The sequence below is a fragment of the Emericellopsis cladophorae genome (assembly GCF_022114955.1).
Source record: "Emericellopsis cladophorae strain MUM 19.33 chromosome Unknown NODE_41_length_209042_cov_117_554763, whole genome shotgun sequence".
NCBI classification, from domain to species: domain Eukaryota; kingdom Fungi; phylum Ascomycota; class Sordariomycetes; order Hypocreales; family Bionectriaceae; genus Emericellopsis; species Emericellopsis cladophorae.
Genome location: NW_026250966.1, coordinates 97,305 through 122,358, shown reverse-complemented (window position 1 = coordinate 122,358; position 25,054 = coordinate 97,305). Strand labels below are relative to the sequence as shown.

Genomic DNA, 25,054 nt, shown 5'->3' with positions numbered 1-25,054 from the left:
AAATAATGGCACTGTGTGCTTCAAGAAGAAGGAGAAGAAGAAGAAGAAGAAGAAAGAAAGCAGAACGAGGCTGCGCTAGCACAAATGACCTGAAAGAGAGCACTAATCAAGGACAGCCCGCGTCAAGGCCGTGAGGTGGTGGCTATGCTGCATGACCAGGGTGGCTCGTGCTGTCCGGAGAACAAAGACGAAAGAGTTGGTTGGAAGGGAACCATGATGTGAGGAGGTCGGCTCGCTCGATTTGCAATGCGCTCATGTTGTGAATGAAAGAATGTACGCACGCAGCTACGTACGTGACAACTTAGTAGTATGTACACAGCAGGAGAACCCCGTTTCCGCCAAGGCCCGCGACTCACACAAAGAATTCCTCGCGATTCTGGTTAATGAAGGGGCTTGAATCCGGCTCGGTGTCACGCACAAGGTGACAGCTCTGTTGTATTGTTTGATGCGTCGGACCATGGTTCTTGCTCCTCCACACCACCCCCGGGACAAGCTCAAGCTTGAGTGCACTGTGAGGGCCTTCTGACCAGCACTTCAGTGAAAGCGTCGGTCCCGTCCCTCAGGCTTTGAGGCGAATGGGGCCTCTGACCGGCAACAAAGGCCGGATCCTAGACGATCAACGAGCGAATCCTCAGCCAGGCTGAGGTGCAGGCTTTGTTACTCCGTCATCCGCTCCGACAGGAGCACTGACCATCGCGCTTTGTTCACTTTGGCCTTTCCCGGGCTCTTCCTTGCCTCCTTGTTCGCATCCTGCGGACACCGTCTCGTCCCATTGTACCTTGGGCCAAGCTCGAGGACGAGGTTTAAGAGCTCAGCCTTTTGCTACTGCTTTGACGTCCGCGATCACGTCTGGAGCAAAGGAGATCTCTTGTGTCAGGACTCATGGCTGAAGTTGCAGTGCCTTCGAAAGCTCTTATGCACGTGGCTTCCGGAAGCATCGAGGTCCCAAAATATAGGAGTTGGGGCTTGGTGGACGACAATCCCGAGATGGAGTCCGTATCAATGGACGGAAGGGCCAGGCTCCCCCTGGCCAAGAGCTGCTCCCCCAAGACAGGCTCCTCACCAAGCTCTGCTCCAGCGTCGCCGAGAAGCGAGGGCCGTCAACATGGCCAGAGGACCATGCACAACAAGGCCGCCATGGAGAGTAACATGGCCGTATCCCGCCGCGTGGAAGATCTCAGGCCGAGCAACATCAAGGCTACAGGCAGAACGGCCAGCGATGAGCACTGCACTTGCCCTCAGCCTACCAAAGTTCCTCGGCCATGCAACTGTGAGTTTCCCATTAAATGCGGCGTCAGCATATGCCTGCCTTCCAGCTCGCTTGCTTTTCGCTTGCTTGTTTGCTGAGTGCACATGCGCGGAGCGAGTGTGATTATGAGGCTGACCTCGACTTCGAACAGCCTTCATTCTGTATCGCCAGAGCATGTCAGCCCAGGTCACCCAGGAGAACCCTGGGCTGTCAAATCCAGAGATATCCAAGATTATTGGTCAAAGATGGAAAGAGGAGTCGGAGGAGGTCCAGAATCATTTCAGAGCGGAGGCGGTCGAAGCAAGTCGCAAACATCGAGAAGCACATCCCGACTACCGATACCAGCCGAAACGGAAAGGCAGCACCGTGGTCACGAAGCATTCGTACACAGAAGAGGAATGTCCAAAGTGCGGAGGTGTCCGATTCGTGAGCACTCCCGTATCGGCGACGTCGGCGTTCAAACGCAGCATGGACGACCATCTGGGTTCCGCAGACGAGGACAGGCAGTACAGGGCGTCGAGGGATGGGCCCCATTGGCGAGAGCAGTACTCGGCAGATGCATTTGACTCCAAAAGGCGGAGGCTCGCCGAAACAGCAGACTCGCGAGGCATTGCGGCAATCAGCACGCAACACCCAGGCTACTCCACTGGCGCTGGTGCTGGGGGCAGATATGTTCATGTCGACACGCCCGTACCTCACCAGCAAAGCATGATGCCACCACAGCATCGCCAGATGGCGCCGCCGCCTCGACCATACGGCGGTTACCCGTCGCAATATGCCTTATCTGAAGCAGCAAACCAGGCAGCACATGTCTCACCTCAGCATCCTGGGCCTGTCGCAAACCAATCTGGGCATGCCGTTGATCCTCGTGACCCGGCAATGACGCTGCCGCCCCTGCGGACAGCCCTGACACCCGCCACTTCATCCGCATACGACCAGCTAAAGTTCAGTAATACACAACAGACTCCTAGCACTGCTGCGAGGGCGCAGCCTTACATGGGGTTACCAAATGGCCTGAAATTGACCGACAAGACACGGAGGGAGCACATAGTAGGCCTTCCCCTGCACAAGAAGCTGGTAGCCACGACCAGGATATCGCTGCCCCTACCGCGACCGGAAGAAGGCCGAGGCGCTATCATCGCTGTCGAGGGCATGGCTGGCGCAGCCTTGCACGATGTGTCCCACGCTGTCGAGAAGGCGTTGATTGTGTGTCAAGAGACTGTAGTGACAAGCTGGTCCAATGACTCCGAGTTTGCTGAACAGTGTGCCAAGGGAGAGAGCATTCCCATGTCGAATGCACTGGCCACAATATTCAGGGACATTCTCACGTGGCATCGCAAGTCCGACGAGATGATTCGGTTCGTGCAGGGTGAGAGCATTGGAGACTCGCCTGCGCGAGCTACGCACGGAAGGCGAGGCAGCTCGCCGCGCACGGAGCAAAGCAAGACGAAGACGCCAGTGGCGCTCGTCAAGGGCGGATACAGCGTGACAATGTCAGAGCTCTTTGCGTGTGCGACGAGCCACGACAAGGACGCCTACAGTCCCGTCGATCATTGGCAGTGGATGGCAACGCTCTGGCGCGGCATCGTGGGGCCCGATCTCATTGTGTATGTTCGGATGTGTCCCAAGGACGAGCTGGTGAAGCTGAAAACGGTCGAGTTCCAGAAAGGTCAGGGCGTCATGACGGTGTGCCTTCCATTGGATGGGCAGTTGGACGATGCGACAGAGCGACGGCTCAACTTTGAGATCATTGAGTGGGTGACTGACGTGTGGCCTCGGACGTCGCCCAGCGAGAAGAGCATGGAGTAGGCATGTTGGGGGTGTCCAATGCGTGGAGGCCTGATGGCCCAGATGGTCACTCCTGGGTAGTTGTATGAGCGTTGGTGTGCATGTAGATGTAGTTGAGAAACGAGGTACAAAGGATTCCTCAGCACGTTGTATGAAACCTGCGACCACGAGGCGCTGAGTCCAAACAAACAAACTTGCCCACGTTGTGAACTTGCACGTACATGTGGCTCAGCTGGTCGTCAAAGCCACAGGCCTATCGATCAGGTACGTAGACCAGGGCGGGAGTCGAGGTGGGGATGATTTGAGCCAAGTGGCAGAGTCAGGGGCAGGTACAATAATGCAGCCTCCTATAGGACAAGAGCTGCTGGATTTGCAAGGTAGCCTGAGTTATCCGTAGTACCCACCTCCAGGCGGCATCTACCCGCTTTTCCTCAGGCTATCCGTGGACTGCAGCGCGCCTTGACCAGGCATGACCGTGTCGACACGGCTGCACAGACGCCATACGTTCGTTCTTTGATGCCATGTTACTTCTTTGTCCGCATTGCAGCTGACGAACTCATCCAACAAAGCTAGGTGCTCCCTTGAAACCGAGTAAAACTCGACGACATCCTCGACCGACCGACCGGCCGACCGATCATCCCCTAGCTCGTGGCACAATGCTGGCTCTCCTATCTACACCTGTACCACCCTAACGCGACGCACATCATGGCAGACCTTCGACCCGGCCAGGCCGTTCTCCTCAAGAATGGCCTGAAAGGCACAGTCCGTTTCTATGGACAGACTGATTTCGCGCCAGGCGTCTGGGTCGGCGTGGAGCTGGAGGAGAACGCGGGCAAGAACGATGGCAGCGTCAAAGGCATCCGGTACTTTGACTGTGCCCAGGATCATGGCATGTTCCTCAAGCCTGAAGCGGTGCAGCCCATTGCACAGCCGCCCGCAAAGGCTCCCTTGAGCAAGCCTCCACGGCCGAGCAGCTTCAATCCTGCGGCTGGTCGAGTCTCGTCGGTAGGCGACGCGGCCTCGAACAAGCGGAGAAGCCTGAATGCGCCCAGTCCAAGCCCTGTGGCCAAGGCGCCTAGGCCATCCAGCATGATCAGGGTGAGGCATACAACCGTCTCTGGCAGGATGCTTTGATGCTAACCGAGTCACAGTCTCCAGCCAAGTCGCCAACCAAGCAGCTTGCGAGCGGGCCGCCAAGCTCCTCAACCTCACGAACAGGCACTCCTCTCGCTCGCGTACCATCAGTCGGTTCAAAGACACGCCCCCCTGTGGGTGGCCCAAGGACGTCAATGGGACCTCCTGCGGCGCCTGCGACGCGACGGCCAGGCGCTCCAACCACTACAGCACGACCGGGCGGCGTCCCAGCACGGACGCTTAGCGGGCGTTCCTCCTTGGCTGGACCACGGGCTGGGGCTCGCGCAGACACAGCACGAAGACCTTCGGCAGATTCTGGTGCTGGCAGGGACAGCGGGAAAGAGGACTCGGCAGACGGCGTTGGCTCCCCTCTGAAAGACGAAGTCGAGATCCTGTCGCCACAACCGCGCAGCCCTGCCGTTGCAAGGTCGAATACAGTCGAGAAGCTCACGGCGTCTGCCAATGGGAATGGGGCGAGGAAAAGTCCCGCGGCCGCCCGTACCCGTGATGCCCCCGGCGGTGCTGCAGCTTCCACACGCGAGCTGGAGGAACTCAGAGCCAAGGTCAAAATCTTGGAACGCAAGCGCGGCGAGGATAGGGAAAAGCTGCAGCAACTCGAGAAAGTCCAGGGCGAGAGGGACAAGTTTGAAAACATCATCCAGAAGCTGCAACAGAAATATCAGCCTCTACAACAGGAGAACTCGGAACTTAAAAGGGAAATAAAGGAGGCTCAAGACAAGTTCCAGTCTATCGAGGATTTCCAGGCCTCGTACGAGACAGACCTGGAAATGGCCAGGTTGGACCGCGAATTGGCAGAGGAGGTCAAGGACTCTCTCCAGTACGAGCTTGACGAGCTCAAGATCCGAGCACAAGAGCTGCAGCTCGAACTGGAGCTCGCCAAGCATGAGAACGAAGGACTCACCGAAGGCATGAGCTCCGAGGAGAGAGCAAGTGCCGGCTGGCTGCAAATGGAATCAGATAACCAGCGCATGCGGGAAGCGCTTGTTGCGCTTCGGGACATAACACGAGAGACCGAGCATGATCTGCGAGACCGGATACAGACACTCGAGGATGAGACAAAGGACTTTGGCCAACTTCGGGAGCGATACGATAACGCGCAAGCCGCCCTCCAACATACCGAGCAGCTTGTAGAGGAGCTCAAGCTCCAGCTCGACGACGCGCTTGGCGCCACCAAAACAATCGAAGACCTGTCGGAACAGAACCTCTCCTTACTCGAGAGGGTTGCGACCCTCCAAGGCGCTGTCGAAGAGCTCGAGAGCCTGAATGAGCTCAGTAACGAGCTCGAGGCCAACTATATACAGCACAACAAGGAGCTGCTGACTGAGATCGACTTCAAAGACGCCGTCATCCAGGAGCAGGCTCGTCGCTATGATGACCAGAGAACCAGCCTCAACGATCTCGAGCACACTCTATCTCGCTTCCGTGAGCTGGTGACGACTTTGCAGAGCGATCTCGACGACATGCGCGCAACGCAAGCCGTTACCGAGGGCGAGTCCGAGAAGCTCAACGAGCGATCGCGTGCGATGCAGGATCTGAACATGAAGCTTCAGATCTCTGCCTCTAAAGCGCAGGCCAAATCGATCGATCTCGAGTTGCGACGGCTCGAGGCCCAAGAGGCAGAACAGCATCTCGCCATTGTCAAGCTCTTCCTGCCCGACAGCTACAAGGAAGATCAAGATTCTGTCTTGGCATTCCTGCGCTTCCGCCGTCTGGCTTTCAAGGCTGGTCTGCTGAGTAGCTTCATTAAGGAGCGCGTCACCGGGCAGCCCCAACCTGGCCACGAGAATGACAACATTGCTGGCTGCGATGCCATCGACAAGCTTGTGTGGCTCTCGTCGACATGCGACCGGTTCGTTCATGACATGTCATGCTGTTCCGTCGAGCAATTCTCGAAATACGAGAATGCACTCCATGAGCTTGAGCCTGTCGAGCGTGCACTCAATGGGTGGATCGAGGGCTTGCGCCGCGAGGATTTCAAGGAGCAGAAGTGTGCGGACGAGCTCCAGCGCACCATGTCGCTCATGACGCACCTCGCCGAGGTCCACATCCCCGAGAGCCTCGCCAGCTTCGCAGATGAGTGCCACGCCAAGTCTGTCACCATGCACAGCCAGCTCGATTCTGCAGCTTTGGTCTTGACGACTCTGCGGAATATGGTGCAAAGGGTCATCCCGGCGGCGGGCGAGGAAAATGAGCTTGCCGAGCACTTTGCCCAGAGAATGGACGCTGCCATTTCCAAGACCCGTAGCGTCAAGGTCGCGGCACAAAAGACTGTCCGTTCTCTCGATGAGCAGAAGAAACGGTCCTTGGCTCTGCTTCCCGAGACGCGCGACTACTTTGAGCAAACCGAGCATGCAACCCAGCAAGTCGTCGAGCTTGCTCGCCATGTCGGCTACGGCGTGCACAAGCTGATGACCCAGGACGAAGGCCGCGCAGAACCCTTCACCTACATTGAGGTACGGGAATGTATCCAACGCCTGGTCCTCGAGACGACGCTAGCCAACGAGTCTGATATTCTCTTCGAGTATGTCAAGAAACTCGAAGTCGCCGGCAGCAAGTTTAGCGATTTGTCCGTCATGGCAGACGATCATGAGCAAATGGTCGAGTTTGACGTCGGTGCCGCCCCTTGGAAACTCCGCTCTGCGCAGCTCAAGGCGCTCAAGACAGTTCCGCTTGACGCCGAGGAAGAGCTCCGGCGGCTCAAGGAGGAATGCTCCGAGTCTCGACGCACGATTGCCCAGCGCGATGAGAACCTCAGTACTGCTATGCTCAAGATCGACACCCTCGAGGCCCGCATGCGTGATGCCCAGGCCAACTTGGAGCGCATCACGACCTTGCAGACCGAGTTGCAGGCTGCTGGCGAGGAGGTCGCTGGTCTCAAGGAGGAGATTGCAAAGCAGGACCATGAGCTCAAAGACCTCGAGACGGAGCGTGACAAGTGGCAGAAGATTGCTAGCGACAGTCAGGCCTTTGCCGACACGGCCGATGAGGCGGGCGCCAAGGCAGGCCAGGAGCGTGCTGTTGCCACTGCCCGCGAGATGGACGCGCTCAAGAAGGACATTGGCAGTCTTCAAGCAGCCGTGCGCTTCCTCCGCGAAGACAACCGCCGCGCTCGTCTGACCGAGCAGCCCAAGCACGACTGGCTTGCGGAACCTCTCAAGAAGCCTGCGAGTGCCGCCGCGCAACGCAGGGCGCTTGTCGCATCCGAGGGCCGAGATGTGCTGGGCGAGCTCGTGAAGATGGCTACCTCGTCTACCGTATTCGATTTTAGCAAGCTGCCCGAGGACAAGCTTGCCTGGCGTCCGGCCCGAGCCACGCCGCAGTACCACGCTGCGAAACAGCGTGAGGATTACGAGGCGTGGAAGGACTGGCAGTCGTCGGTACTAAGGAAGACAGAACTCCTCACAATCGGGAAACGCGCCGGCAGAGAAAAGAGGCTCATGGCGGACCCAGCAGCGCGCCTGCAGATACGGTTGCCTGGCTCTGATGGCAAGATGCTGGCCGGGTCAGGACAGCGTGTACAAATCGTCGGATCACAGGAATGGGAGTCCTTGCAGGGCCGACTGGGCGCGACTGCTTGAGTCGAAGTTCTGTTTGTCTTTGTGTAGTGGGAGCGGATACCCCTGATCATACTGTGTTTTCCTTCCCTTTCAAGCTACAGAGCAGCAGCAGCAGCAGCTGGCCGGTAGCAGCCAGCCAGCGATCCAGCTTGAAAGTGTGTGTGTATAGCCATCCATCAATATTCATAATTTGGCATTTCTGTATCATGACTTTTTTCTCTTTCCTTCTACGCTTTCCCCTTCTTCTTCTTCTTGTCCTTCTTCTTCCCACCGCCCTCGTCCGCGCCGCTCGCATTCCCACTGCCGCCGCCGCCTCCCGCTGCGCCTCCCATGAGGGCGGCCATGGGGTTGCCTCCGCCCTGCATCTCACTCATCATGTCCTTGAACAGATTCTCCGAGACGCCCCCGCCCGTCATCGCCGCGCTCGTGTAGGGCAGCAGCTCGCCCATCTTCCAGCCGCGTGGCACCGCGGGCCTGGGGTACGGCTTGCCCTGCTCGGGCTGCAGCTGACCGCCCATGCGGACGCGGAGGCCGATTGAGTCGTCGTCCGTCGGGTTCTCCCTCAGGTGCTGCGCGATGAGGAGGTACAGATGGTGTTTGTTGGTGACGTCGGTGCCGGCGCCTGCCTTTTTCAGCCCAACCTTGACGCGGCCCGGGTTCGCCCAGTCCCTGGGGTGCGTCTTGTCCGGCTCGAGGAGGGTCGGGAGGCGTAGTTTCGAGCACGCGTTGGCAATCTCGCGGGCCAGCGGGTCCTTGACAGCGAGCGCCTTGCCGACGCGTCGTCCCTCGGCGCGGGTGCGTGCGGCGTCAAAGTAGACGGGGTAGAGGCATTGAAAGGAGGCGTACTGAGCGCGGTCGGCGGAACGGGGGAGGCTGGTGGGTTGCTGGGTGTTGGCGGGCGCAGGGACGGCGGCGTTGCGTGGAGGAGCCGGGGCAGCTTGGGGTTGGCGCTGACGGATGATGTCGCTGTCGGCAAAGTCGTCAATGTCGACTTCGGAAGGGTCTGAGAGGGAGCGGCTGTCCTCGTCCGAGTCGGAGACCTCCTCAACGCGAGGATGGTGCGACATGGCGGTGGTGGTATGTGTTGATGCGATGCGATGCGATGCGATGCGGGAGCTGGACTGGGCTGGGCTGGGGGAGAGGCTCAGAATTGAGAGGTGAGGTTGGATTTGGTGGGGTTCCTTCTTGCTCGTGTGTGGGGGTTACCATCTGCACATACAACAAGCATTATGGGGCAACGACCTCAACTTGCAACGACGAACTACGTACAAGGGCTAAAGATCTGGTAAAGATGTTAAAGTTATATTGATTGATGGGTATGGTCGAATATTAGTCTATATCATATTGTTCGCAATATCAAGGACAGTGGTAGCGACAGCTCCCTGCCACCTAGCCATTGTACCTGTGCATACATGTATGCTCCAACAAACAGTCTGTTAGTTCCTCAGAGTACTATAATCCCACACCGTAATAAATATTCCATGGTCCTGTTGTGGAGGGCATCTCGGCTCCTGGCAAGCAAAGAACCCCTCCAAGCAAGACTCCATCACTAATTGTTCTTGTCAATATGGGGGTTCTTAAACTTGGTATTCGGCGGATGCGCATCAACAGGGAATTTGCAGTAAGGATGCGTGCAAACATTGCCCTTCATGCTCGCGCACTATTATCAAGGTCAGCATCAATCCTCTCACAGATAGCCAGAGATCATAGACTCACGTGATGTCCGTATATACAGTCCCAGTTGTCGCAGTCCTGACCACGCGTGCAAGGGTTCAGCCTCGTAAGATAAGCAATTGCATCGAGTTCGTCGTCTGTGGGATTGTAGTCGTGCACAAATACGCACACGTCCTGCTTTGCGCATGGTCCACGTAGAAAGTGGTTGTTGCATAATTTGTCAGTGTCCTTGCGTTTCTTCACCTCCTCGAGCACAACCAGATTGGGGTGGATGGGGTCGTCCATGCCACGCGGACCGAGATTCCAGTCGGGGGCCTCCAACTCCATCTTTTTTTTACTTTGCTTCGCCGCGGCCGCCTTGTTCTTGCTGCCAATGTTGACTGAACGTGCGGCGAGCGGCAGCGTGATCTTGGGGGGCGGGCTCGCAGCGCGTGGCTTGCTCGCCAACCCTGCCCAGGACGCCGTCGGCGAGACCTTGGGTGTGTCCTTGGACAAGCTTGGATACGCAGCTGACTCGTCCTGCTGGGAGGCTTGCGGAGGCGGCGTCGGAATTGTCGTGGCCGACGCAGTCCGCGGCGAGATGCCCACCGACGAAGCACTGTATTCTATAGCGAGGGTCCCTCGATCACCTAATTTGCGCGTGCGAAATAGTTCATTGTCCATTCGGAAGATATTGACGTTTGTAGCAACCAGAGCGGGAACCGTCGGCACACCCTCGAGGATGCTGACACGCCGCCGGGTATAGTCGTCGGCCAGGACTTCATCCAGGAAAGGCGCGTAACCGCTATCATGAGATATACCAACCAGCACCTGTCTACAATTCGAATTCTGGAGGTGCCAACGTGCATTTTCTAACCTTTGGTCAGGGCCCATCTGCACGTTCACGTGGGGGGGGGGAATAGAATTCCATACCTCTTATTTTGGCGTCAGCGCGCTCCTTGCCATGGCCGATGTCCACAAAGTCAAAGGCCGCCTTGGCCTGGGAGAAGCCCAGTGTGAAGTCCTTAAACTCCCTCTCGTTATAAATGGAGCCATCGCGGACCATGGCGCGCCCCAGCCCTTGGATGTTGGCGACGACTTTGGCGGAAATCTCCATCTCGCCGGCATACGTTTCACACTGCTGCGCCACGGCGTTGCGCAGCGCGTACGCTGCCTTCTTGCCGCCCTCGAGGCCTTGTCGGACATAGGATTCGTCAAACTGGCAGCGAGTTAGCGCGCGGAAGCACTGCTGCAGGGTGGGCGGGCGTGAGGCGGGCGTACAATTAAGCCATCGCCATCAATCAAAATCATCACATATGGTCTTCCGGTCTTCTTGGCCGGGTCAGCTTGGGCGCTTTGGCAACTTGTGCAAGCCTCCTGAGCTCACCTGGTAATAGTCTTTTTGGCGGATTGTCTTTTGACATGCTTCAACCTGTTTCTGTAGTTCATAGCCGGAGCGGACAGCGTCAGTGAAATCGAGCTTTGTCTCCTCGACCAGCTGGCTCAGACGCTGGTTCTCCGCACCCAGCGTTCTCTGCAACTCATCGCAGTACATCAGGACGTCCTGCACATTCAGTCATTAGATCTTAGCGCGAGATCTGGCATCATCTACCTTGATTAAAGTATCCGATGTCTCGCGCTGGGCCTGCATGGCCTTGAAGCGTTCGATGAAACGAGCCATGCCATTGTCCTGAGCCATTGTGAGGCTGCGTGACTGATCACAAAGGTCGGGACAGGCGATGATGGGGGGACAGCCAGTGAGTGCAGCAATATCGATTGGCCTCGAAAAAGAGCGAAAGCTATCCCGGTGGGACGTGATGCGTTGTTGGTAAGAGCAGAGTTCGAGGAAGCTTTTCAAGTGTGGAGTTTGCTGCTGTCGCCAAATGGAAGTTTATTTTTCCTTTTGTTCCTGGATGAACCGATATTGGCATCCAGTCGACGCGTAGATGGTCACACCAAATGCGAGCCTGTGTCGTTGCTGAGTCGCAGGCCCGTGGAATGAAAGGCGAGCGTGAAGAGCAGGTGAAACTGTAACTGAAGTGGGATAGTAAGTTAGATAGCTTTGAGCCAGACTTGGCACCTCTCCCAATCAGGTAAGGCGCCCTCGCCATTGTATCCGCGCGCCTGCTGGACACGTCGGGGCATGGGAGACTTGGTAGTAATACTCTCCCCGTTAATTGAATTGTTGAATACGAGGTTTCTGGAAGCAGTGTGCTGAACTTGTTTCAAAAAAAAATTAAAAAAATATTCAACTTGTATCCTTCTATATTCGCTAGCCAAAATTCAGCCAACCCCGTGACTGTCTTGTAGTCCAAGGGCTAACCGCTAGTTCTTCCCCAAGAGCTCCAACAAGGCTCTTCGACCGTTCCTTATAGCTTGCAAACTTCCACCCAAAGGTCTTCTCCGTCTCAGACGCATCCAGCCGGATAGGCCTCGTGGGCTGGCTTCCCTATAGGGGCAGCGTGCCGTCAGCCATAGCCTTGGGGCAGTTTCGCCTGGCAATCTCCTTGGCATCCTACCACGTGGTGCCGTCCAGACCGCCCGAAGAGACGAGATAGTGGCGGTTGCCCTTGAAGGCAGGGTTCAGTGCGTCGATGTAAGCCCTGGCAACGTCGTTGACGTGGACTGAGGCCGTGGCGGCATGAGCAGCTGCCTTGGACACACCGTAGGCGGCCATGGCGTTCGGGAACGGACCCTCCGACTTGACCACGCCAATTGTGGCATTGACTGCCGGGTCGATCAGGTCGCGCCTGCACTTGTCGGAATATAATAGGCGATGGCGGTCAGACACTTCTATGGACATTGTGGCTCCAACAGAGAGAGTGAACGTACTGGGTAGGGAAGGGGAGAGGCGACGTGGACGACGCCGTCCGCCCCGTCAATGACACCATCGAAAGCGCCAGGGTCGAGTAGATCCGGAACCACTGTGAATTCGAACTGCGCCAGATATGGCTTGATAGACTCGGGGGCCTTGATCTGCCCGGGCTTGCGCTGCGTTGCGGATCTGCGCGCACTTTGCGGCCTCTGCTGAGAGCCTCCACTAGCACGCGGAAGCCCACATGGCCGGAGACACCAGTGATCTGTGAAGACGCCTCTGGTCAGCATGCAAACACGTACAAGGCCCAAAAACAGCGGTGGCCATGTATGGGTGGACTTACGAGGAGGAGTTGCAGAGACATTGTCTTGGAGGGCGTGGTAAACTGTCAGAGAGCAGACAATAAGGTTTTCTGTAGCTGTTGTTGATGTTTGGTTCTGTTGATCAAGCCCATTTGCAACAACGGGCTGGGCGAAGCCCTTTTGTCACTGATGAGCCCATTGGTGGATAGAAAGCTCTGGCTCTTGAATCTTGGCCGAGTCAACTAAGACAGACTCCCCGGGATGGCTGCATGAGGGGGTTTGGTCCCAGTTTCGCCAAGTGTCGAGAATAGCAAATAGTGGCCTGTTTCGGGATGTAATTGTTGAAGTCAAGAGGACCAGATAGTCTACTAAATGTGTGGACTCCGGGTATCCCCGAAAACGCCACGTCAATGTGGGTGGATAGCAGGTCGGACTGGTCATCAAATCACCCCGGCCGAATGCACTCGAAGAAAGGTGGCCCCCCTGAAGCTGTTATTATTAATCGTTTGTAGACCACGAGAGAATGAATGAGAAGAAGTGTGCGTACCAACTTCACCTCCTATCTTCTAGCGGTCTGCGCTAAATTCGGCTCTGTACCGTCTAGCCTAGATCATCCTCGTCGTCTTTTTGGGTATGCACTTCCTGTCGTCGACGTTGGACGCTTGCTTGTCACCAGCAACCTCTCCGGTGCCGTTCCATCAGCCACACTCGGCCTGTTGCTGCCCATAGGGATACTGGTTGAGCAACGTCCATACAGTGTCCTCGCCAAATCCACCCCCAAAGTGCCACGGGTGAGGATGTGGATTGTCCATAATCGTCATAGAGTCAAACGGACCGGTGGTGACGGAGAGGTCGTTGAACAGCAGGTCGTACGTCGGATACATGGGCGCCATGGCGGCGAGGTTGTCGGGCGTCGTCCAGTGCGCGGCGCACTCGACGGGCGCCACGTCGTCTGCCCCCTCCGTTGAGGGCGCGCCGGGGGCGAATGCCAACGGTGTCTGCTCGTTGACGGATTTCGGGTGGAATGGAGTCGATTCGAGCACTGACGCTGGCGTCGCGGAGGGCAATGCGTCCGCCTGCTGTTGGGTGCTTGGCAAGGGCATGTTCAGAGCCTTGGTCAGCTTGGCGAGGATCGCCTTGAGGACGCCCTGAGCGGACCGCGCAAGAGGGTTGCGTTCCTGCATGGCGGAGAACCGCTCGAGGGTCCATTGGAATTGCTGCAGTGCGTTCTGCCGCAGCGCCTCGTGTTCCTGCGGGAAGACCATGAAGATTGTCGATAAGAGTACAATGGCATCAAAGCTACCGAAGAACAGGTGGTAACTGACGACGTGAGTTCGGTTAGTAGCCATATCCACAGGCACGGTGAACCGAGAGAACTCACTTCCGCCAGTGGGCGGGTGGCAGCCCATGAAACATGCATCTGCCCATCTCCAGAATCTGGAGGCTCGCCTTGAGTGCCTCGTGTCTGCTCTTCTTGCGGTGAAAGATGTACGGCCGGTGCAGGACCATGAGGTTGAAAGCGTGCAGCCCGGCAAAGTGATACCGCAAGTGCTGCACCCACGCCGTCTCCGGCTCGTGATCCCACCGCGTGTCCGGGTTGACAACGCGAAGGATGGCCGGTTTCCGTTCCTCGGTAGCCACCATGCGCTCGTGAATCGCGTCGACCTTGGAGTAGTCCTTGGGGCGAGGCCCGTCTTGTTCTAGATCGGCGACATCAAAGAGATGGTGCTGCAGCTCGCGAAGCCACAGCACACTGATGATGGCCGTCGGTGGATCGTTCCACTCGTCTCTGGGCACGACAGACTGCCGCGAACGATGGACTGGCGCTTTTGTGTCGACGGGAGGGGTTGGTAGCCCGTGAGCTCGGTTGATGGTCCCAGGCCGGCCCAGGAACATGGACATGGCAATGTCCCTGTCATCATCCATCAGCCCAAACCTTCTTCACGGCGTCTTTCTGTCTGTCTGTCTGTCTGTCCACTTACCAGTTGATCAGGATGAGGTAGATCTTCCTCCTCCGCTCAATGAGCCACGCATTCTCCAGCGCCGCCTCCGCGCTCCCGTCTGTCGGTTTCGGGTCAAGACTATCCCTGTGCATGCCCAGCTCCTGGGCGTCTTTGATCGCAACGGAGATCAGGTGCCACTGTTGCCACGGTCAGCCTCGGATGCCACTGAAAGCCTCGCGCTGGTACCTACCGATTCCGTCACGTTGGCCGTGTATTTCAGGAAGCCCGCCCTCAAAAACTCGGCTAGAACGGTCGTGAGCGCCAGCTCTGTTTTGCCAAAGAGGCTCACAATCGCCATGCCATTCTCACTATAGTCCATGGCGAGGTCCTCAAAAGTCATACCGGCGGCGTATTTGAGCCCCTCCATCTCTTCATCTCCCTCTGGCACGACGAGCAAGGCCGTGGCCACCATTTGGAAGAGAACGGCCGGAAACACCCTCAAGTCCGGTGTCAGACCGTGCGGACCAGAGGTCGAGAGAAGCTTGAAGGGCAAGGACTGCCACTCCTGAAGCTGCGCATGGAAGACGTCTGGGTCCACCGCGTAGTACTGGTAGTTGAACGTGGACAGGAAGATGGTGACCAGCCGGTCCAGGTACCTCTTGGCCGGGAGCTGCCGGATCAGGCCCTTGAACTTTTCGCTGGTCAAGGCTTCCGTGTCGCGCCCTCCCGGCCGACGGGCCACCTGGAAGCGGCCTGCTGTCGACGACGAGGCTGGGTCCTGCGTTTCAATGTGGCGTAGGAAGCCCATGGTGGAAGAGCCGGCGTGCGAGTATCCCAGCTGAGCCGCGACCGAGGATAGGGTCGCGCCGCCGCCGCCGCCGTCATGGTACACTGGCAGGGCTGGAGGCGACGACATGGACTGGGACGAGGTGGACTCCTTGGTCCCCAGCGACGGGAGCGACTTGGCGGGCGCATCGTAGAGACACCCAGACGCCTTGTTCCTCGACGTGCAGTTGGCACAAGGCTGGTTGCGGTCACACTGGGTGAGCAGTCAGCAGCTGTTCCCCGTCAATCGACGTCTGTCTCATGGCCTCGGGGAGCCCAAAAACCTTTTGCTTCCTGCGGTGACATTCTGTGCAGGACACCACGAGTCGCCGCCTCTTGCGCGCCGGTCGTCTCTCCGGGGCAGCAGCAGCAGCAGCAGCGTGCGCTGGGTCTGAGGTGGGAGGAGGAGGAGGAGGTGGTGGTGGTGATGGTAGTGGTGCCATGGCGGCGCGCGTCGCAGTAATACGTACGGCGCGTTTTTGCCCACCCACCAGACGCTGGATAGGCCAGGCGTCCGTCTGTCTGTCCGTCAAGGAAGGGCCAGTCCAGTCGCTCGCGGATTCAACGGCGACAGTTGCGTGCGTGTTGCACCTTGGAAGCCTTCATTGCGTGGGCCGGGCAATGAATAGGGTGTGTTGAGAACGGACAGGTGAGCTCGGACAGTTTCACTCGGAGCTCGAGGCTCCAATTCCATGGCCTCCGTCGGAGAGGAGAGTGAGAGGCAGGGATTTGATGGATGGATCAAATGGCTCCATGTCGCGCCTTGCCTCGGGTTTTACAGCGGACGTAACGACGGGACGGCCTTGAAGTGTCGTCAAAGACTAAGGTATTATTATTATCCTTATTATTATTTAACTTAGTCTGGTGGATATATATATATATATATATATATAGTGACTACTTAGGTACGTAGCTATGACGATTTCCGCAGAACACTACATACCCGTACGTACGCCTCAGCAGCCACTCTCGTATCTTGTCATCGTCCATACATGATACAACTCAATGTCGAATATCGTCCGCAATGACACCCACAGAGCGCGCGCGACCATGTCAGCCCCAACATCGCCAGTAAGCTTACCGCATGGTCGATGGTAAGCATTTGGTTCTGGGGTGCCTCTCGCTAATATTAGATACACCTGGCCAGCCTTGGTTCCCGAAACAGGCACGTTTGATGCATGAATAGGCACGAAGCACTGACATAGATGTGTAGGATCTGGTGGGACAATTGCCTAGACACGCGCCGAATCCCAAACCACGACATGGCCGCGCAATGCAAACAAGCAGAAAGAGAGGCCGCTGCGATTGCAGACGATCCCAGATATCACGACACCAGCAATATGTCAATGCCCGTCCCGCCACATGCCCTCTCTTTTCGTCGGATGCCCACATGCTCCCCGGGATCGCTCAGCGCACGCGCTCCGTGTACGCCTTCCACGCGGCCGAACGATACCGCTCAGCTTCGTGCTCCGGATCCCCCGCTTTGATGATGCCTCGGCCCACAATCACGATATCCGCCCCGGCGATGCCGATGATCTTCTGCGGCGTGTTGTACTGTTGCCCCTTGCCGTCGCCCTTGACCTCGGCCATGTCGTCGTCCTCCGGGGGCAGCTGGCACCCGGGCGTCATGTGTATGAAATCGTCCTCGTCCTCACTGTTGAGGGATTCCTGCGAGATGAACCCCATGACAAACTCCTTGTGCTCCCTCGCTGCCTCGACGCAGGCCTTGGTGTACTCGGCGTTCATAAAATTGCCGTGGCTCGACATCTGGGCCAGGATGAGCAGGCCCCTCTCGAGGGGTGGTTCCTCCACGCCGGCGAACAGCTGCTCGCCCTCCTCCGCGATCCCCCGGCCGAAGCGCGGCGAGTGCGCCGACTCGAACTGTTGCGTCACGGTGGTGACAGATACGATGCTGCCTTTGCGGCCCTCGCTGGCCTTGTCGTTGCTGCCACCCTCAATGTCCTTGGCCTTCTGATTTGTCTGGTTTGGTGAAAGACCACTGGCCCCCTCGTCGTCCGTATCCTCGTCTCGCAGTGGTGTGCCCACCGTGACCGACGTCCTCACCTCATACGGGTACCGCTCAAGCCACCTTGCTGCAGCATTGGCTAGTGATGTGACTGAAGCCTTTCCGGGGACCATGTTCACGTTGGCAATGTGAGCCCAGTCGATGATGCGCGCAGAGCCGCTGGTGTACTGCAGTTCAACCGTGTTGCCAATATCGCCAAACTTGCGATCCTCAAAGATCAGGAAGCCGTGCTTGCGCGCCAGGGCGGCCAATCGCGCCCCAGTGCCATGCTCGGGATGAAAGTCCCACCCGGACACCATGTCGTAGTGCGTCTTGAGAACCACAATGCTAGGCCCGACCTTGTCGGCGATCCAGAGAAGCTCACGTGCTGTCGCGACATCGGCGCTGAGACAGAGATTCGACGCTTTGAGATCCATAAGCTTGTAGAGATAGATGCTGAGCGGGTGCTTCACGGTCTCTGCCCGCTTGGCATATGTTTTTTTGAGTGAGGGATGCGCCATGATGTTTCTTGTGTGCGGGGGGCTGCCCAAGGCACCTGAGGTAGATACTTGAGTGAGGACGCAGATAGAGCGCGTCCCTTTAAAGGAGTAGGTTCAACGTGTGGAGAAGCTCAGTAGATTGCGTTTTGTGCTCTGTTGAAGACGAGGAGGCCAAGGAAACTGTCGAGGTCCTTGTCTTAGAGGCGGTGACCGCTCGGTGGTAGTCGGGAATTTTTTTATTTTTTTCAAGGGTCCGAGACCAGACGTCCTTCAGTGTTGCTCGGAGGTAATGAAAGCGCTCGCTGGGACGGCTCTCTCTACTGGGCAAAGCTGCGCTTTAGGAGTACGGAAGTCGGAGAGCAGCGAGGTATGTAAGTAGAAAGATGAGCAGAGGACCGTTCAGTCGCAAGAAGGTGATGGATGAGACGGCTGGACTGGACGGCGGTTGGAGCCTCCAAGGGGCGGCGCCCCCAATTTTGACGGCGCTGATCCGGGACCCAACAACGAGGCCTGCAGGCCAGCTTGGGCCTTGCCAGGGCGTCGGGGGACAATGACTGGAGTCACTGAACTGGAGCCGACCAACGAGGAGCGATACTGACCCTGGTTGAGCCGCAGTGGCTTTGCGGAATGATCCAGCAAACGGGGGCCCTGTCGACGATTCAGTCTAGCAGTGGTTAAACCCACCTGATGGATCAATAGTGGCGGGGTTCTGGACTCCGGTCCTGTCCTAAGAGGGCTGAAAAGCGAGAAGACGAAGCAGCCAGGCAGCTGAAGTTACGTTGCTAATAGGTTGAAAGAGACTAAACGTTGACGACGAGTGAATCGAAACTCCAGCGAACGATGGCTGGATGCTGAAGAATTCGCCGTTTGGTCACAGGGGCAGCAGCACACAAAAAGTGAAGCGGAAGGATCGATACAGGTAGACAGCATTCATGTGGGGTGTTGTCGTCGACTCCTCTGAGCAGCCGCCCTCGACTGGTAGACAGCGCTGCCAGCCGCCACTTCTTCATCCTACTAACAAGCGATGACATGGACTGACCTACTAGCACTGCGTCTAGTCCCGCGATAGTTCAGTTCATCGCGCGTCGCTTCTATTTCAGACCAAATGATGACATGCCGTGACGGCATATAAGGTACGTTGGGCAAATGGCACCTTGGTGAGTTCAGGCCTCTACCGTTCTGCCACCCTACGCCAAGTGATCGTTTTCACATCGCTGGCACCTGAATGGGGATTTTGACTGAACCTGTAGCCGCACCAAGTCTTGACGTGTATCGGCATCAGCAATACCTTGTTCAACGCGCGACGTAACCAACCGGCGCCGAACAGCACGGCGAGCAACTCCTGTAACTTTGTCTTTTGCTTACTTCTGAACTCGATTCTGGTCACTTCTGTACGGGTACGTACGCGTAATGTTTTACTTCCTCCATGGCAAGCGTCTGTATGTACGTACCCCAAAGAAAGATCATTAATAAATGCAGGGTTCAGAAATTGTTACATTTAGCCATCCATCACATTCACGGCGTGCATTAGCCCGGCGGCAGTTGGGCACCCAAGCGGCTAAGTAAGGTATGAAAAGCTGTGATCTGCCAACCAGAGGGGCCCCTTTCTAGTTTTTCGTCTGTTGAGAGAGCCTGCAGCGACTGTGCCGCCCAAGACGGGACGCTGGTCTCTGGCCATCCACCAGTATACGACGCCTAGGCTCATCAGTAGTGATGGGCATGTTTACTAGTCTGGCAGAAGTACGGATAGTCACAGTGGGCTTATAATTGCATCGTCAACCATGGACACCGAGGATAGAGCTCTGTCCAGACACCGAATGCGACCCGAGTGTCATCCGTGTGTCACCCGACCAGCAGCATTTGCAGCATCGCAACTTCAAAGTCTCTCGCAAGATGATGGCCACAATGTCTCTCTTTGCAAGTGCGTGCCTATATATCACAGCGCTCCCAGTCTGTTATGTACCTCCCAGTCTCCAGTATTAATAAAGCGAAATGGGTAGCAAACAATCAACATGAAGTCAACATGAAGAGCACTGAGATCTGCAGTGCTCAGTCTTACCGTTTTTCTGTCGATCTCGATTATTCCGCGGGGCCACCAGAATGAGCCCCGTTTTCTGCAGCACATTTGGAGTCATCTCTACGTGTCTGCAATTGCCAACTGAACACAGATGAGGCTCCATCCATTGATCAGGGTTGTTAATGCGGCTCTGGGCGAAGGTGAAGATCAGTGCAGATCCATCGCATCAGGTCCGCAGCCGCCTCCGAGCTAACGCTCTCTCGAGTCTCACCCGACGAGCACTGGAAGTTGTTCTCAAAAACTCGTCCCTCGGAATTTGAAGATTCCATGTCTTTTGAAGTCTTGAACGGGCCTCGCTGAAGTGGTATACCAGTTCAATCACCGTCTCAAAAGACATTCGAGCTCAACGAAATGCTGACCAGTCCGCATTGCGGATCCACAGCCGCAAAGAATCCCTAGGAGTTCGGCCGTGACGTGGAATATGAGACTGAGCGAGTGATTATTTAAGAAAAGCAGCAGTACTTCTTAAGGGAATATGGCATATGGTCGTTTCGCGGTAGATGTTCTCGCACATTCTGGGTTCACTATCCGTACCGGTATTCGGGCTGATCGAGAGGACCCGACACCGAGGAATTGCTGAGAGAACCATCCTAAGGTAGTCGACGCAGCACGGCATCATCATGCAGGGCGCATAAGTGGACCGCCAATCTCAAGTCGCAAAAAATGCTTTCGGAGTTTCGACTTCTACAGCTCGTTGATTACTGCAGACTACAGTAGTAGATATACTATCTTCACACAACGTTGCCACGACATTCCTACCTTAGCCTTTTGTTGCCTCTCCCCTGAGCTAGGCGATCCGAGTGTGCCGGTCACCAGACTGAAGGGGTAAATAGTGGAGTGGTAGGTCCCTGAATTCCAGGGGGGCCAAGGCCTAAAGACTGAGCTCCGGCTACCGTACTCGCGGCCACTACGTAGGCTCATCGCGAAGGACCCGCTTTAACGCCCATCAAAGTCCGCTCAGGCTCCAGGAAATAGCTTCCAACGCCAAATCTTACCTCCAGTCAGCTCTGGTTCCCGCCAAAGAAAAAAAAAAGTTCTCGAAACAGACTCGAGTTCCCTTTCCCCTCTGTTCGTCGTCTGTTACCTAATAATACCCAAGTACTTACCTACTTCTCGACTTCCCTCCAGAACCGTTCTTCTTGGGCTCTGTCTGTAATCCGTGTTCCCTTCCATTCTGGACCATAGTGATATTGATTTGCGTCACCGCGAGAGCCGACCGTCGTCGCCCTTATCGTCACTCTCCTAATCCGACACGCCCGCTCCGACCCACGAGCAAGCTTCGCGCCTTCATAGCTGCACCCGACCGCCCACCAACTGCGAAGCTCCCACAATATACCCACGATGGCTCGGCAGACTAGACGAAACGCAAAGGCGCGTGAAGCTGCCTCGTCTTCTGATGACGACGCGACTTCCCAGACCGTCATGAACGGCAAGGGCAACGGCTCAGCGCATCTCTCGTCGGAAGTCCCGGACTCGACAGATAAGGAGAACATCTTCCTCTTCTGGCCCAACCAGATCGGTATGCCGCCTATCCCACACGTACCAAACGCGCAGATTAACCCGCTCGGCAGGCTACGCCCGCATCGTCCTCGCCTTTGCGTCGCTCTACTACATGCCCCTGCACCCACGCACGTGCTCCTTCTTGTACAGCGTCTCCTGCCTCCTCGATGCCCTCGACGGCTATGCCGCGCGCTACTTTGAGCAGTCCACCCGGTTCGGTGCCGTCCTCGACATGGTGACCGACCGTTGCACCACCTCATGCCTTCTCGTCTTCCTGTCCTCGGCGTTCCCGCGCTGGGCCATTGTCTTCCAGGGCCTGATCGCGCTCGACTTCTCCTCGCACTACATGCACATGTACGCCACGCTCGTCGTGGGCGGCGTCGACTCGAGCCACAAGAACATTGATAAGAGCCAGAGCTGGCTGCTGAATCTGTACTACACCAACAAGGGTGTGCTGTTCACCTTTTGTGCGCTCAACGAGCTGTTCTTCATTGCGCTATATCTCCTGTCCTTCTCCTCGCCCTGGGTCTCGCCGCACCTGGTCAAGAGTGTCGAGGAGACGAGTGGCACGCACATTGATCCCGGATCCCAGCTCAACAGCTCGATTCTGAGCCAGCTCTTCCCCGATCCCTTCAGCGCGGCGGCCCTCGAGATGGCGCGCGCCAACAAGATGGATTCATTCGTGCCGTGGGCACTGGTGGTGATCAGTTTTCCCATCATGTTCCTTAAGCAAGTCATCAATGGCATCCAGCTGGTCAAGGCTAGCCGGTGGCTGGCTGATGTGGACGTCAAGAACCGCAAGGCCAAGGGCTTGCCCAGGGCGAAGAAGGCCGCGTAAGCAAGCAAATCTGACCTGTGGACTTGTCTACGGGCAGTACGGTCCACGCCCCGTCACTGAGAATACCGACTCAGCCCGATACGTGGATCAGCCCACCCCCGGTAGCCATTCCCTTGGCTACCTTTGTATAGCATATAACGGCGTTATGGGGTTTTGGATTTGCTAGAGGGTGCGGTGTATGATGAAGAACGGCCGCAGCAACACATCTTTCAGGGGACGGTTGGCATAGCAGGCCTCGGGGAAGGCACAATAAGGGTTCGCCCAAGAGGAATCGGTGAGACCGGGCGCGTCGCCGACAAGCTGTCCAGAGAGACAGATTTCCTTTCCAACCGTTACTATTTGTTTCATTTACCAGACACCGAGGGTGATGCACAATCACTGGACTACAAAGAGCTTGGGGGTCCGGATTCAAGTTACAATTCGCAATGGCTTAGATCGTCTATTCTATCTCTTTAATCGTTAAAACACCACAATGCGTCGTCAGTCCGAAATAACAGGGTGCTCCCGAAACGCCAGCTGTGTCCCCGATTCTGTGTCGTTCCATCGTTGCCTCATAGCAAAATGTTAAAGTTCTGGTGTCCAGTCCCAGGACTCTGAGGTGAAAAGCTTCTTGGCCATCTTATCTGCAAACATTGCACCCTCGACTCGGAGGCGTTTATCGTTGGCCAAAGCTCTGGTAAACTTGAAGGTGGAATCCTCGTCGCCTTCACCGGCCGTCTGCGTAACTACCCAGCTCACGTCGCTTCTCCTGCCCCTCCACTCTTTGAATGGTATGCTAACGACGCTTGCGCCGACCATGGCACGGATGTACTCAAAGACAGGCTCCGCGCGAACGCGTGGTCCGCAATTTATATGGTGTCTGTCGACTTGGTACGCTGGAAACTGGCGCAGCGTGGCGAGCAGGTCATCAATGTCGGCCATGGAAGTGTCAGGCACGGCATCCAAGGAATCAGGGGAGAAGTCAACAAGGGAGAGCAGATTCTTGGAGACGAGAAACCGCAGCAGCTGGCCAAGTTGAAACGAGTCGCACGCTGGCGACGAGTCATAGCCTAGCTTGCATTGACGGTCCTTTGAGGAATAAAGCTTGAGAAAGTGGCGTTGCACAGAGGCGATGGTGTTCAGTATGCATTCGCGACGGTACTGCAGCTCATCTAGATCTGTTAGCCATGCGGCCAGGAACGTACGGAGGGGCGAAGCGCTCACGCTCAAGGCCATCCGGCAATGTGCACCAAGCCGCCATGGAGTCTACAGCCTCGTCATGGAATGCGCTCCAATGGCTCGAGCCTCTCATGATGAGTTCACGAGTCGCATTGTGCAGGCGCATGGGCTGGCCAAGCAACCAAGCCACCAGGATCTTCTGACGTATCAATTGCTCGGCTTCGGTGGCTCGTCCGTTTTCATCCCTCATGGGCTTGCCCGTAGTCAGGGGCCACTTGAACTTGTACTCTCCATTCAAGGCTCTGGACAGTGCAGGTGTACAGTCAAAACGGTCCGCCGTGATGGCCAGTGTGGTGACATAGGGCATGGTGAGTTTTGTGGTCTTTATAGGCTTGGAATGCATCATCAACAGTAAGTCCTCAAAGACATGCTCTCGACCTGCCGCTTTGGATGCCTCATCGTCGTCCGCGATCTTGATCCAAGGTAGGTCGCCGGCGTCTACTTTCTTAGGGTCCGCGCCTCTAGCTCTCAAGGCATCGTGCGCGTATTCGATGGTCTTCGCTTCTTGGAACTGGGGGTTGTATAGGAGGTTGGTGAAGTACTTTGAGTTTCTCTTCAGCGTTTCCAGGTTCACTCGATATGCCGCCTCGACCTTGGTCTTGAGCTCTGGTAGGGGGAGGGCAGAGCTGCCAGCTCTACGGGCAGCGGCCAGCGCTATCTTCCTGCTCTTGCGCAGCGTGTCGATGGATGTCTCAAAGACCACATCGAGAACAATGTCACCCTCGCGGTCGATGCTTATAACCTGTCTGCTGCGCGGCGGGTTGGTCGTCGTGGACTTTTGAGCGTTTGCTGCGTCTCCTTCGGGTGGTGGAGAGTCGCCCATGCTTTTGTGGTGGCTGAGAAATACATTGATAGAGTGAAAGAGCTTCAAGATTGTCGGTCCATGGATAGGTCAGAGGTCTGGCCTCTCATTCATTTCATGGTGTTAAGCCGGTCCACAGAGGAGGGGAGGGGGGAAATTTTGTCCAGTTCATCAGTGTGCCGGAATCAAGGGTCCAGCCTACACGTAGGTACTGTAGTTGGGAAGGTGGAGGCTATGGACGTCACTTGTGCCGCCACAGCGGGTGGCCACTGCAAGAGCGCAACTGGACGTCACCTACGGAGTACTAGCGCTGTGGAAGAGTGCTCTAGCTAACCTGCACCACCGGAAGCCTTTTCCCCCAGTCCGCGTCCTCTGGAGTTTGGGCCCTTCCGAGTCGGCGCTAACACTGGATTCCACCAGGGACTATCCCGGCATCGACCAATAGCCAGAGCTCATGCTTTCTCGGGGTGCCTGCGGATCCATACGTACGTCACGCACGTTCTTGAGCGGATCATTGTCCAGCTTCTGTCGTGTTGTTCACGAAAGAAACCGCAATGTTTAATGTTGATATCTGGTGCAATAAACACCCCTAGCTTGCGAACCCCGCCTCACCTATACCCATTCGACCTCTCGAGCCAGCATCTGCTGTCGCTACCGTGCGTCGCTTTGCTGCAAGACTTACCTGCCCAAAAACCCAACTCCACCTCCCGTGTCCGGATCTTGGCGACGACGATCCCCAACCAACTCCTCCTTCCCGCGCCACCCTTAATGTCTTGGGACCAAACCGTCATCATCCCAAGCTACGTAGGACCACGCAGCAGGCTGTG

At 56.6% G+C, this 25,054-nt stretch overlaps 9 protein-coding genes across 9 annotated transcripts; 3 read left to right on the top strand and 6 right to left on the bottom strand.

The window, feature by feature from the left end:
* Positions 1–1,002: 1,002 nt before the first annotated feature.
* On the top strand, positions 1,003–3,058 carry J7T54_003740 (Silenced mating-type M-specific polypeptide Mc-like protein; the record flags this gene model as incomplete). Its single annotated transcript, XM_051508207.1, has 2 exons — positions 1,003–1,270; positions 1,401–3,058. The coding sequence occupies 2 exons, from the start codon at positions 1,003–1,005 to the stop codon at positions 3,056–3,058; spliced, it is 1,926 nt and encodes a 641-aa protein (XP_051360672.1).
* A 684-nt stretch (positions 3,059–3,742) lies between these two features.
* J7T54_003739 (Dynactin) lies at positions 3,743–7,770 on the top strand (the record flags this gene model as incomplete). The annotated part of the gene is made up of 4 exons (XM_051508206.1): positions 3,743–4,042; positions 4,117–4,135; positions 4,189–4,305; positions 4,484–7,770. The coding sequence occupies 4 exons, from the start codon at positions 3,743–3,745 to the stop codon at positions 7,768–7,770; spliced, it is 3,723 nt and encodes a 1,240-aa protein (XP_051360671.1).
* Positions 7,771–7,976: 206 nt separating this feature from the next.
* Positions 7,977–8,816, bottom strand: J7T54_003738 (Signal recognition particle SEC65 subunit-like protein; the record flags this gene model as incomplete). Its single annotated transcript, XM_051508205.1, has 1 exon — positions 7,977–8,816. The coding sequence occupies one exon, from the start codon at positions 8,814–8,816 to the stop codon at positions 7,977–7,979; it is 840 nt and encodes a 279-aa protein (XP_051360670.1).
* A 482-nt stretch (positions 8,817–9,298) lies between these two features.
* J7T54_003737 (uncharacterized protein) lies at positions 9,299–11,101 on the bottom strand (the record flags this gene model as incomplete). The annotated part of the gene is made up of 5 exons (XM_051508204.1): positions 9,299–9,409; positions 9,466–10,181; positions 10,336–10,621; positions 10,790–10,966; positions 11,015–11,101. 5 exons carry the CDS (start codon positions 11,099–11,101, stop codon positions 9,299–9,301), a joined length of 1,377 nt encoding a protein of 458 aa, XP_051360669.1.
* Positions 11,102–11,917: 816 nt separating this feature from the next.
* On the bottom strand, positions 11,918–12,581 carry J7T54_003736 (uncharacterized protein; the record flags this gene model as incomplete). Its single annotated transcript, XM_051508203.1, has 4 exons — positions 11,918–12,157; positions 12,235–12,393; positions 12,462–12,482; positions 12,561–12,581. The coding sequence occupies 4 exons, from the start codon at positions 12,579–12,581 to the stop codon at positions 11,918–11,920; spliced, it is 441 nt and encodes a 146-aa protein (XP_051360668.1).
* A 636-nt stretch (positions 12,582–13,217) lies between these two features.
* J7T54_003735 (Oleate activated transcription factor-like protein) lies at positions 13,218–15,730 on the bottom strand (the record flags this gene model as incomplete). The annotated part of the gene is made up of 5 exons (XM_051508202.1): positions 13,218–13,839; positions 13,901–14,431; positions 14,502–14,659; positions 14,713–15,501; positions 15,572–15,730. The coding sequence occupies 5 exons, from the start codon at positions 15,728–15,730 to the stop codon at positions 13,218–13,220; spliced, it is 2,259 nt and encodes a 752-aa protein (XP_051360667.1).
* A 964-nt stretch (positions 15,731–16,694) lies between these two features.
* Positions 16,695–17,813, bottom strand: J7T54_003734 (Orotidine 5'-phosphate decarboxylase; the record flags this gene model as incomplete). The annotated part of the gene is made up of 1 exon (XM_051508201.1): positions 16,695–17,813. The coding sequence occupies one exon, from the start codon at positions 17,811–17,813 to the stop codon at positions 16,695–16,697; it is 1,119 nt and encodes a 372-aa protein (XP_051360666.1).
* Positions 17,814–21,210: 3,397 nt separating this feature from the next.
* On the top strand, positions 21,211–22,207 carry J7T54_003733 (CDP-diacylglycerol--inositol 3-phosphatidyltransferase-like protein; the record flags this gene model as incomplete). Its single annotated transcript, XM_051508199.1, has 2 exons — positions 21,211–21,388; positions 21,441–22,207. The coding sequence occupies 2 exons, from the start codon at positions 21,211–21,213 to the stop codon at positions 22,205–22,207; spliced, it is 945 nt and encodes a 314-aa protein (XP_051360665.1).
* Positions 22,208–22,771: 564 nt separating this feature from the next.
* J7T54_003732 (uncharacterized protein) lies at positions 22,772–24,248 on the bottom strand (the record flags this gene model as incomplete). The annotated part of the gene is made up of 2 exons (XM_051508198.1): positions 22,772–23,358; positions 23,411–24,248. The coding sequence occupies 2 exons, from the start codon at positions 24,246–24,248 to the stop codon at positions 22,772–22,774; spliced, it is 1,425 nt and encodes a 474-aa protein (XP_051360664.1).
* Positions 24,249–25,054: the final 806 nt, after the last annotated feature.